This window comes from Hippocampus guttulatus, chromosome 3 (assembly GCF_054856545.1).
Source record: "Hippocampus guttulatus isolate MCC_2025c chromosome 3, RoL_Hgut_1.0, whole genome shotgun sequence".
Lineage (NCBI taxonomy): Eukaryota > Metazoa > Chordata > Actinopteri > Syngnathiformes > Syngnathidae > Hippocampus > Hippocampus guttulatus.
Window position 1 is genome coordinate 6475195 of NC_141263.1, and position 13016 is coordinate 6488210.

The following is a 13016-nucleotide window of genomic DNA, read 5'->3' on the forward strand; positions in this document are numbered from 1 at the left end:
CTGTGGGTGGACGTGCTCCGCCACTGTGGGAGTGGTGACAGCTGCTGTAAGACACCGCCAATCAAAGCGGCTCCTTTCATCCCCTTTAAATGTAGCCCGTCTGATGGTCTTGACGAACTCCTATTTTTGTGAAAGGAGGACGTTGTGTAATCGCATCAACCTGCGTGTGAGTGGAACATTGTCACACAGTGTGGCAACAGACAACGTGGGCGCCGATAAAGAATAAGCTGGTGACTTAGATATGTCCACAGAGATGTCTTCATGTGCCCCAATCATATTCACCAAAATCATGTTGCCTTGCGCCAATTTTTAGACATGGTTTGAGCAGGCAGAAATTGAGATCAACTTTCTGTCTGCAAATTGTCACTTCGCCAGGCGCAGCTCCGGGGCCACACCTTCACTGGTACAGAATGTCCAGCTTGGCGCAGACATGTCTGCCAACCTGAGAAAGATGCACAGTGAGCCTCGTGCCTGCACAAAATCATGATCGGACGTCTTTCGCTCCCGCGTCTCAGATGTGCCGTTTACGAAAACCGAGCCCTCAGTTTTAAATTGAGAAAAAAATGTGGTCAATCCTTTTTTGAGTCAAAAGCTATCGGGTGCGTGGCATGTGTTGATCTTCTCATGTTGGACAGAAAGCAAACATTTCCCCATAATGTTTGTTTATGCCATGAGAAGCATTCAAATGCAAGTCTCAACAGAAGGCACCGCACTCAAATATGAAGCATGAAAGATAAAAGGAGCCGAACCAGCATTGCGCGTGCCTTTCCAGAAGGTGAGTGCCTAGTTTGTGCAGTGCGGTTGCAATACTTCTTGAGTGTGCTTCCTCTGCGGACTAAACCGGTGGAGGAACTTGGGTACTGAAAAGCCCATGTGTCTTAACACATCCAGCACTTTCAGTAGGGCCAAAGCTTCCGTCAAAGCTCACTCTGTCGGATCGCTGCTTGTGCAGCTGTCACTGCTGTTTTTGACCAAGACCCAGAAGCGGATCAGAGAGAGCTTGTCTCCTAATGTGTCATAATACAATGGTCAGTGCCAGCGAAACCCTCTCTGCTGGCCTCAGCACTATCTGCAGCAGTGACCTGTCAATCACATCCAATCCAAATCCTAATTATTATTCCTACTCGTCTGTTGTCTTCATTTCTGAGCATTTCTTTTGACTGAACTGCTCGATGTGTTTTCATGACTAAACATTATGTGACCACTGTGAGTTGGAGCGCAATGGTGGCTACAATGTTGTAGTCATTTTAGCCTTCTACCTTTTCGGCGAGCTCTAACATGGTTCCGCCTTCTGAGTTCCTTCAAAATTTAGCAGCTTTGACGTTGCACCATACTAACACACTGCTTCTGTTTCATTTGAAAGCAGAGAAGAAAGTGACCACATTGCTGAAGAAGTTCTTCAATCTCGGTCCTCCTTTCTTTCCTTGAGAACACTCCATAAAATTTGACTTTGTGCCTCAGTGGATCCAACCTCAAACCTTGACTACCTTGTTGATGCTCCACTTCTCTTCACATCAGCATCGCTCCTAATAGGTTAGCATTTCCACAGTTATTCCACACATGATTGTACAGTTTTGCCTTCTGTGTGTGCTGTTTTCTGGCATAGAGGTCTGATGCAAAGATGTCAGCCAGACTTAACATAGGGGTGTTCACACGGCACACATTTGCATCGGTGCTGCACCGATGTATTTTGTTGCGATATATCTTACACCGGTGTAAATTTCATGGAGCGTTCACACGTATAAAGCTGCTTACTAAAGAGAGGCGTGTTAACCCCGGTGCAGCCCCACTTGCGTTCACACGGCAGTTTCTGCGGCCGTGCAATAACGATAATACTAATAATACGGAAATAAAACGCGCATGCGTAAAGTGTACTTCCTTTTTCCCCGCCTTGTTTGTGACATATCGAAAAACCGTGGTTTATACTTCTCCAGACAAATCAATGCTGTGGTCCATCAGACACCGTAAAAGGATGAGAGAGAGAAAGAAAGGAAAGATGACGGAAGTCCAACAGAGCACGAAAGCAACGCATTCTACCCATATGTAATCAGCTCTTCTCACGCGTAGCGAGTCTACTCCCGTAGCGTTCACACGTCCTATTTTATATCGGTGCTGCCCCGCAAACTAGCATTTACTCCAGAGTAAATTTTTAAACCACCTCCTGAGCAGGGTTAAATTTGCTCCGATTTAAGCTGTTTTCAGGGGCTACACCAGTACAACTTTGTACATGTGAACGCTCTACGGTGGGCAGCCCCGATGCTACACTGGAGTAAAAGTTGCCGTGTGAACACCCCTCATGTTGTACATAATCAGGGGTCAAGGAGGAAACTCTCTCAATTTGGGGAAGATGAATGTAAAATATAAAATAGAGTCACATAAACATATCAACCAGTGCTCAATTAATCATCTTGAGAATGTAGAAGAATGTTGTGAGGACGTGAGAGGCAACAAACCGCACGGAAGAGCAGACAGGCATAGGAACACATTGTAACGGAAAGGCGTTAACTTAAAAAAATACGGTAACTTACGTGCGTCGAAAAGCTGCTCTTATGTCAAAACCTTCAGCAGTGAAAGCCTCTGGTGTGTAGATAAGGAAAGTACCAAAAAAAAAAAAAAGAAAAAACATTTGGAATGAAAATTGTGATTAATTCAAAGAAGTGATCAAAAGCACAAAATAATCGCATAAACACAATTTCCATACACTTACCATGTACAGTGAGTTGAAAATTACAGCTGTCAAACTTGTCTCTGGACAAAACTTCACACCTGTAAGCTCCTGCAAAGTTAGCCTTGGCTTCCATGATGTGCATCTCAAACGTGTAGACCTGTTTGAAGGTTGATTCACAAGTTTGATTCGCGGTACGCTTCTTTCCTGGTCCTTCATGGACAAAGCAGTGTCGGCATCAAAACATTCACGATTAGCAAATCATGCTGCTTTCTTTTCATGATTTTCTTGAATTCTGAAAATCTGAATTAAATGTGCCAAATATAGAATACAGACACAGTCAATGACTTGAACTTATTAAAAAGAAGAAGAAAAAAACAGGCAACAACATGAGTTAGTCTACTTTGGTGTTGCGGTCATAGAACTCCTTCAGCTGCAGGTGTTTTCCAGATTTGCTGGCGAGGTCCATCCACTTCCCTTTAAACCATTTGATGGTCGGTTTCTTCAGCAGTGATTCAGCATTGACTTTTGCCACAAATGTGATGTTTCCACCTAAACAGGAGAATGGAATAACGTATATGTCTTTATACACGTAAGCTTCCATTTTGTATTTTAAGTCACATTTCTAGGCGGATTGAGAATCCCCATTTTGGATCACACAAACAGGAACTCTATCCACCAAACCGTAATCCCACATATTGTGTTACTTCTTCCAAAGTGTTTTCAAGGGTCAATTCTCCATGTGCAGTATTCTCACAGTATTTTAGTTTGGAATTCGGATGAGATCTTTATCACAAACATTGTGTCTTTACAAACTCCCGCAGTTATGGGTTCTGCGGAGACCACACTAGTGCTCATTCTTCAACAGAAACGTGAGTGTTTCAACATTGACTTGCAATATGCTCACCTACAGTGACCTCTCCACTTTGGGGCTTCTCTGTGAAGAGGCCAATGAGGTCCTGTCTGGTGTCTGGAGGCTGTCCATCTACAGTACACAATCCAGTGTTACATAAAAGTAAGATCGACAGAATGTCATTCAACCTAATGCAAACGACATCTAATTAAAACCCATTCAGTACCAGCCAATTCTAGACCAAGTCTGAAAAGACGTTTAAAAACGTCTTTGGGAGTGAATGAGTTAAGATTAGCTGCACAAGAGAGACACAAGAGAAAAACATTGACTACAATATAAATATGATCAACCATGCTGCAACACCAAGCACGCATTTCCACAAAAATCTTGAGCAGGGATGGGCCCCTGTGGCCCACCAGCTTGACTAATAATAATAATAATAATAATAATAATAATAATAATAATGTTAATAATAACAATAAGGGGGAGAGGGGGAAAGAGGGGGGGAAAATAACAATGTGCATTTGTGTATATGTGTGTGTGTGTGTGTGTGTGTATATATTTATTTATTTATGTATATACAGTATATATTTATATATATACAGTATATGTTTGTATGTTGCTTGCCTTAGCAGAGACAGACAAGATTATTAAAAGCAGCAGGAAAGCCGGAAAAAGCAGGAATCACGGCGTGAGATGAAAGAGCAACAAGCAAAGCACGTACTCGAAGTGCGAGTCGAAAGGATTTCACAGAACCATATGTGATACAGAAAGTCGAGGCATCATATCGAACTCGATATGGATACGAAATTTGGTCACGGTGCATCGTGTAAAACTCATTTTACCGGTACATGACATTTATTCCGGAAAGTAATGATTAGAAAGTGGAGAGAGCCGCGAGGCAAACAGAAGCCGAATTAGCAACTTCAAAAGTACTTCGGCGCAAACAGCGTGTTGTGAGCCAAAGTCATGGCACGAGCCACTGAGCACTGAGCCACAACGTAATAGACCAATTTGCCGCCCTTCAAAACAAGCGGCATTGTTTGATGCATCCACCCATCAAGTGGCGTCTGCTGGCAATGGCAGCTGTTCATTCGATTTTGACGACCTTATTAACTCCTCAAAGGCAAGTTTTCTCTGGAACTTTTTTTTTTGTTAATTGTAAATGATGGGCTTGGCTCCGTTTGTCACAACACAATGACCTTTGTTTGCATACAGTTTTGCATGCACCGTAACTACTGTACAGATGCTTCCTGCGTTTGTGTAAAGTATTTTTTTTTTAAAACCTGACTGAAATAACTTTACAAATCCAATGTTAACTTTTTCACAGCACGATCAGTCTTCGTTAGCTGCTTACGAGACTCTGGGTTAGCGTGCTGCACTCGCTCACATACTGTGCAACCGCCCTGAAGCAAGGATGAAACATTGTGGCCCCCTCAAGCATTTAAGTTGCCCATCCTTGATCTCGAAGGAGTTTAACTAAATGCAGAAATGACCTCACCTTCTGATGGAGGGACATCATGTGTTGGGGCCGTGGCCTCATCTTTTCTTGGTGCAGCCGCAGGTGGAGCGTTCTGCTGCTCTTGTGTTACACTTGATTCTTCGGATGCGGTAGCAGAAGTTTCTGTGTTCGTGTTACCATAGAGAGACAATGCACATGTTAGGCTTACTGCAGACTTACTGGCCACGGTGCTCGTTTTAGTGTCCTTCTCGCAAAATTATAGGAGGAACATAACATCAACAACATCTGCAACTATTGTAAAACAATAAGCATTCATATACATATGTACATCTCTCCTTCTATCTATCTATCGATCGGTCGATCTGTCAAACCTGTCTGTCTATATTAACACAGTCGGGTCCATAAATATTTGGACATTGATGCCATTTTCAGCACCGCAGCTCTGTGCAATACGACAATGGATTGGATTTGAAATGAGACGGCCAAGATGTTCCTCCAAAGTGGAATTGGACAAACTAATTGAAATCATGAATCAGATGGTCACTTTTTAATACTTTGTTGCAAATGCTTTGAAATCAAGGACAGCCTGAAGTCTCGGACCCGATGGCCATCAACAGATGCTGACTTTCGTTTCTGGTGATACTCTGCCGGGTCTCTGCCGCAGCTGTCTTCAGTTCCTGCTTGTTTGTTTTTTTGGGCATTTTCCTCTCAGTTTTTCTTTCAGCAAGTGAAATGCAGCGGCCCGGTGGGTGATTGGTTAGTGCGTCGACCTCACAGTGTTCGATTCCGGCTGCGGCCTCCCTGTGTGGAGTTTGCACGTTCTCCCCGTGTCTGTGTCGGTTTTCCCCAGGCACTCAGGTTTCCTCCCACATTCCAAAAACATGCTTGGCAGGTCAATGCAACACTCTAAATTGTCCCTTTGTGTGAGTGTGAGCGTGGATGGTTGTTTGTCTATGAGTGCCCTGCAATTGGCTGACAAATAGTTCAGGGTGTCCCCCGCCTACTGCCCGAAGACAGCTAGGAGAGGCTCCAGTCCCCAACAACCCTTGTGAGGATAAAGCAGATCGGAAAATGGATGGATGGAAGTGAAATGCATCTTGAATCGGATTCAGGTCAGGTGATTGACTTTGCCATTGCAGAACCTTCCACTCTGTTGCCTTTAAAAACTCTTTGTGGTCATTGTTCGTCTGCGAGTTTTGAAGCATTTGGCTGAATATGACAGGTCATATTGCCCGAAACACTACAGAACTGATCCTGCTGCTTTTATCAGCAGTCGCATTCATCAATAAACAGAAAAAACAGAAAAGATCGAGTTCCACTGGCAGCCATAGATGCCTACGTCAAAACAGTACCGCCACCATGCTTCACTGATGAGGTGCGGTATGCTTTGCATTTTGAGGTGAAACCTCCGCATTTCCTCTCTTTGTCTGTTCATTTTTGATTTGGAAACAGATACGTTGTCCCCACCAACATAGTCGCCATGTCGTAAGCATGTCAAATAGCTGAGCTGCGAGAGCACTGGTGTATCTCGCCTTTTATTCAGATCTGTGACTGGTACGATCTAAATGCAAAGCATATGGAAGCAAACAGAAACCACCGGAGCTTATGGACTTCACAGCCCTAATATGAGTTTCATGTCAACCAAATTCAAACAAATGACTCGCTTCAGGACCAAAAATAGTTCGTCAACAGCGGACAAGCTTCACAAATTTAAAGTGCATTACTCTGTATTATAGAAAACGATTTGTGGGAGAAGATCAAGGGTTAGAAAATATGCTACAGTAAATAATGACATGATCCAAATTTTTTTGCCACACAGAAACAATTTAAAGGCAATACTGTTCTGGACACATAAAATCCTAAAATGGCTCTTTAACTTTTGGTCTGTTGAATTCTGGGCAGGGACTTTCTGTTTTTGGTTGAAATGCAATTAAATACATTTTTTCTCCAGAGTTAAAAAAAAAAAGTCTGTCTGTTGTTTGATTCAGTTGTCCACTCAAATCCGTTTGAATTAAAATTGGCGTTTTTAAAATTAAAAAATGTTAAATGGTGGTTAATCAAGTTTAATTAATCACAAAGCTTGTAATGAATTAGATTAATATACTAAGTCCCACCCTTAATTCATATAAAGTGTGCGTGTGTGCGCGTGTGTGTGTGTATATATATACATGTATAAAAATTCCTCGTCTCACCCCCCGTCGGGTGGTGTCCGTCCCTCATTCAGCTCGGGTCCTCTACCAGAGGTCAGGAAGCTTGAGGGTTCTGCGCAGTATCCTTGCTGTTCCCAGCAATGCACATTTCTGGACTGAGATGTCCGATGTTGTTCCCGGGATCTGTTGCAACCACTCATCTAGTTTGGGGGTCACTGCCCCGAGTGCTCCGACCACCACAGGCACACACTGTCACTTTTACCTTCCAGGCTCTCTCCAGCTCCTCTCTGAGCCCTTGGTATTTCTCGAGTTTCTCGTGTTCCTTCTTTCTGATGTTTCCATCACTTAGGACCGCTACATCCACTACAACGGCTTTCCTCTGCCCTTTATCTATGATCACGATATCTGGTTGGTTCGCCATTACCATCTTGTCAGTCTGGATCTGGAAGTCCCACAGGATCTTCGCTGTGTCATTCTCCACCACCTTCGGAGGTGTTTCCCATTTTGACCTTGGGGTTTCCAGTTCATACTCCGCACAGATGTTTCGGTAGACTATGCCAGCCACCTGGTTATGGTGTTCCATGTAGGCTTTCCCTGCCAGCATCTTACACCCTGCAGTTATGTGTTGGATCGTCTCAGGTGCCTCTTTGCACAACCTACACCTTGGGTCTTGTCTGGTGTGGTATATCTGGTGCTCAGGGCCTGCTCCTGAGCAGCCAGGATGAGTGTCTCTGTGCTGTCCTTCAGGCCAGCCCTCTCCAGCCACTGATAGGACTTCTTGAGATCGGCCACTTCAGTTATGGTCCGGTGGTACATCCCGTGTAGGGGCTTGTCCTCCCATGATGGTCCCTCTTCCATCGCCTCATCTTCTGTTCCCCATTGTCTGAGACATTCTCTGAGTACGTCATCCGTTGGAGCCTTCTCCTTGATGTATTCATGGAGCTTGGATGTTTCATCCTGGACAGTGGCTCTCACACTCACTAGTCCACGGCCTCCTTCCTTTCGGCTTGCGTACAGTCTCAGGGTGCTGGATTTGGGATGGAACCCTCCATGCATGGTTAGGAGCTTTCGGGTCTTAACGTCCGTGGTCTGAATCTCTTCCTTTGGCCACCTTATTATTCCTGCAGGGTATCTGATCACTGGCAGGGCATAGCTGTTTATTGCCCGGGTCTTATTCTTGCCATTGAGCTGGCTTCTTAGGACTTGCCTCACTCGCTGGAGGTATTTGGCCGTAGCCGCTTTCCTTGTTGCCAGTTCGAGGTTGCCATTGGCTTGTGGTATACCGAGGTACTTGTAGCTGTCCTCAATGTCTGCTATTGTTCCTTCAGGGAGTGAGACCCCTTCAGTGCGGACTACCTTTCCTCTCTTAGTCACCATCCGACTACATTTCTCAAGCCCGAATGACATCCCGATGTCGCTGCTGTAGATTCTGGTTGTGTGGATCAGGGAGTCTATGTCCCTTTCGCTCTTAGCATACAGCTTTATGTCATCCATGTAGAGGAGGTGACTGATCGTAGCTCCATTTCTGAGGCGGTATCCATAGCCTGTCTTGATGATTACTTGGCTTAGGGGGTTCAGTCCTATGCAGAACAGCAGTGGGGAGAGTGCATCACCTTGGTATATGCCACATTTGATGGACACTTGGGTAAGTGGCTTGCCATTGGCTTCAAGTGTGGTTTTCCACATCCTCATCGAGTTCGCAACGAAGGCTCTTAGGGTCCTGTTCACCTTATACAACTCCAAGCATTCAGTGATCCATGTATGTGGCATCGAGTCATCGGCTTTCTTGTAATCAATCCAGGCTGTGCACAGGTTGGTACGTCGGGACCTGCAGTCTTGTGCGACTGTTCTGTCAACCAGGAGCTGATGTTTGGCTCCTCTGGTATCTCTACCAATGCCCTTCTGTGCTTCGCTCATGTATTGATCCATGTGTCCAATTATCTTAGCCGCAATGATGCCTGACATGAGCTTCCATGTTGTGGAGAGACAGGTTATTGGCCGATAGTTGGATGGGCCATATATATATATATGGGCCATATATATATATGTGTGTGTGTGTGTGCGTGTGTGTGCGTGTGTGTGTGTGTGTGTGTGTGTACAATGAATCTTCTTCGATCGTATCACCAGAAAGTGTTCATATGGCAGTTGTACAAAAAGGCAGTTGTTTATAAGGACTTGGATGGCAGTGACATTTGATTCTCGAAAAAAGGAATTTCCTGACATCATTCTCATTTCGAGATTCCAACACGTCGTGGCAACATAAACAGTTGAAGTCAATACCCACTCCAACCCCGAAAATATTCTTCAGGAGGTATTTTTCACTTCAAGCCTCAAATGTTATCGTCCTTGGTTGACTGACTGTTTTTCCATGTGCTATCAGCCGCCTCTCAGGCCTATCCTGAGAGTCAGTGAAGTGCTGCTTACTCATGATGAAATCATGTGCCAGTGGAAGGTCAAGGTGACTAAACTGACACAGGCAGGAGGGTTGCAACATGTGCAACACACAACTGAATATCTTTGAGCGTCGTTTCCATCTTATCTGATGCAAGCAACAGACAAGCATTGCTCATGGATTTATTTCAAGGCGGGTATTATAATTCCTGTATTTTTCGTGTGCCAAAACACGACGCGTTCAAAACAAAATAATGCCATCCATCCATTTTCCGAACCGCTTGATCCTCACTAGGGTCGCGGACAAAATAATGTTTTAGATAATAAAAGTAGATATCGTTCCTGCCGACTGCTCTCAAGCTTTTGAATAGAACGGTCCTAAAAACCTGGACCCACCCCCACTCACCCAGTTTTAATATGCTTCTGTTTATATTTTATATTCTATATTTATATTTATTTATATACTTGTTGTCTTCGACTTTCTCCCTTTCATCATTTTGCTGCTGCAAATTGGGAATTTCTCCATAGTGAGACAAATAAAGGGTCTCTTATCTTATCTTAAAATAAATCCATGTTGGAATCAGTTAGCCAGAAGCTGCTAAAGCTCCTTTGCTGGCTTCTGGAAAATGACCAATTGCAAGAAAGACCTTCTTCGGGAGGTGCAGCTTCAAGACAAGAGACAATTTTTTTCAATTCAAAGGGGGGCAGTGGGACAACAGGGTTCAAGTTCAAATGAGTAAAATGTTATTCAAAACAGTAAATAATATCCTCTCTGGCGGGCAAATATCAGAGTAAGCTTTCATTTGACTTTCAGGGTGATTGTTACTGCTTCATATGACACAGAAATGAAGGCCGTAAATATCTTTTGTCGTGATCAGGGTTGATATTGATATGTCCAGACATAAATACTGTGCATGCAGTGTAAGGTCTGTACAGCCTGCTGAGTGCTCAGGCCGCGCAACCTGTCAGTCAACAGGTAGAGACACCACAGCCAAAGTTTCCCACCTTTCTTTGACAAGACTTTCAGCTCAAACTTGACCTTTGAACTCCCCGCAATCACAGCATAGGTATTGGCGTCTTCCGGGGTGAGCGCTTTGATGGTGAGGGAATGCTTGCTTCCGTTGGCTGCGATCTCGTATTTGGTGCTGCTGACAAGATCTTTTGTGTTGCATTGCCATTTAACTTTAGCATCAGACTTTTCGGTATTTGCTTCAAAGATCACCGAGGAGCCCTCCTCTGCTTCCTGTGTCTTTGGCTTTTTGGTAAAGGCTGAAACTGAAACGACAAACTGACATTAGGATCTTTTAATTGTAGTCTTCAAGACATCGACCTCTCTTGTTGTAAAAAAATAAAAATAAAAAAAGGCAAACGAGCACCTTATAATTGTTTGCCTGTATAAAACCCATTTGATAAAATAATTGTTCATGCTAGGGTGACGTAGTGGATCATTTGTGGGGGCGGGGGAGTTTGGCAGCACTGTTGTTGTTTTCATTGTTAGCCAACAACAACATTTTAATTTTGTGACGAAGGTGAATGGGTTCTGTTCTTTTCCACAGTCTGTGTTCGCACGTTCACTTGTGGCAGTTTAAATATAGGATGCATATGTTGTGGACTAATGAATGAGTGTGGCAGGTTGAAGTTGCACGACAGGCACAGGAATCACAGCAGTGGGATTATCATGAATCTATTTTTGCACCTTTAGACTCATTGAAATACTTGTGGACCCTTGTGTTTCTGAAGCCGGGGGAGGTTGTTTCAATCTGGGAGGACTCCTTAATAACCCCAACTATCTTATTTAAAATTCCAACTCATTAGCAGTGTAAACACATCTTTAACAGCATCACTTTTTGACAGCCATTGTGGAAATGCAATACTGTAAATACTGCATGAAAAGTTGATGATTAAAAATAATGAAAAAGAAATATAGTAGTGCACTGAGAAATGACTGGCTTGGTTTTTGATTGACTTCTTTGTTTGACTGATTTTCTTTTTTTTTTTTTTTTTTTTTGCTTTGACTTGTGATCGCAGACTTGAGATCCAAACATTGAATGGTGGCAGTGACTCAACTCATTTTACAACAGCAATTCTTTAAAAATGTGGCCCCATCCTGTTTATTGTCACTCCCAATTATAGTTTGCTGTCAAACTAAACACCAAACAAAGAGAATTACACTTTGTATAGTTGAAAGAACCTTCTTTCAGTCCACTTGTGTAATACTAAAGCTAAATAGCATTTATATTGCAGTGCTAAGCATCATAACACAAATGGTACAGCAACACACATAGACACAATCTAACAGAGCCAATTTTTCTTTATCTTCCGCAAAGAGCACTACTAGTAGTGCCGTGCTGATGAGCTAAGAGGAGTTGGGAAATTGCAATGAACAGTATCTCCACGTGTTTGTCTTTTACTGCCCCTGGAGTGAGAGATGGGCACATCAGAAATAGCAGCATAATGGCCATTCAATCGATGCTGTGCTAATAGAAGAAAAATGTTAAATATTTATTTATTCTTTTCAAGTATGTAATTACTGGATATTTTCATCAAATACAGCATTATCGGGTGCTCATTAAAGTACGCAAACATTTTTTTGTTCCATGATGGGGGGGTGGGGAGTCCTGTTACAGATGAAGGGCATTTCCATTCATTGCAATGAGAAAAGATGATTTGAGCCTGATCAAGTGAATTCAATTCATATTTCAAGGCACTACTGTATATTCAGCTTCTCCTTTTATTATAGTAAATTTAGTGGTAGCACATCTAAATTAGAGAAATGTTTAAAAAAAAAGAAATAAAAATGTGAAAAGCCTTGGAATGTAGGCCTACTCAGTTTCTCTGTTAAGGTAACATTTTTCACTTTTTTTCTGCCAGACAAGTAGAGAAAAAAAACCAATGCCTTTAAAGTATAAAATAAAATGCAAATGTTACAACATTTTGTGGTAAACGCTTATCTGTTATAGCAGTTTGACTGTGGTTGATATTGCTTAAGACAGCTGTGAGGCAGCACTCAGTCAGGCTATTTGTTCTTGTGTCTCAAATGGTTGCGTTTAGTCAGAGAGGAAATGTTCAAGTTCAGGAGTAACAGTTGTATGGTCTTAAGTGGGCTCCACCCTATTTAAAAAAAAAAAACATTATTAAGAGGATATAAGCCACACACTCACTTGTTTTTTTCACTGGCTCTGGCATCTTCCTAAAGGATGTCCTCTCCTCCACGAGGTGAATTACTCTGCTGTCTGTCTTGCTCTTTTGCCTTTAATAGAAGTGCCCCCACCATGCAGCACCACCCCTCTCTCCAGACACCTTAATATGATGGCCAAAGAACAACAGCTGCCCCCACACGTCCCATCAAAGCTCATCCTGTCCCAGGATCACTGCAGCACGTATGCAACACACATGCACACGCGCACGCACACAGAGGCTATATTTCAACCATCATTTCCTCCAACACCTCGCCTGAATGACAGGCCTTGGGGGGGGGGGGGGGGGTCATGGATG

General features: G+C 43.3%; 1 protein-coding gene across 1 annotated transcript in view; it reads right to left on the bottom strand.

Annotated features, from left to right (window-relative positions):
- mybpc3 (myosin binding protein C3) overlaps positions 1 to 12781 on the bottom strand; it is a 33677-nt gene extending 20896 nt beyond the window's left edge. The window contains exons 1-7 of the mRNA XM_086106384.1: positions 12683 to 12781; positions 10527 to 10796; positions 5020 to 5142; positions 3573 to 3650; positions 3069 to 3217; positions 2708 to 2825; positions 2529 to 2577 (exon numbers count right to left, since the gene is read on the bottom strand). Coding sequence (XP_085962510.1) covers positions 2529 to 2577; positions 2708 to 2825; positions 3069 to 3217; positions 3573 to 3650; positions 5020 to 5142; positions 10527 to 10796; positions 12683 to 12707 — 812 coding nt within the window. The 5' untranslated portion in view covers positions 12708 to 12781. The remainder of the gene's footprint in view (positions 1 to 2528; positions 2578 to 2707; positions 2826 to 3068; positions 3218 to 3572; positions 3651 to 5019; positions 5143 to 10526; positions 10797 to 12682) is intronic.
- Positions 12782 to 13016: the final 235 nt, after the last annotated feature.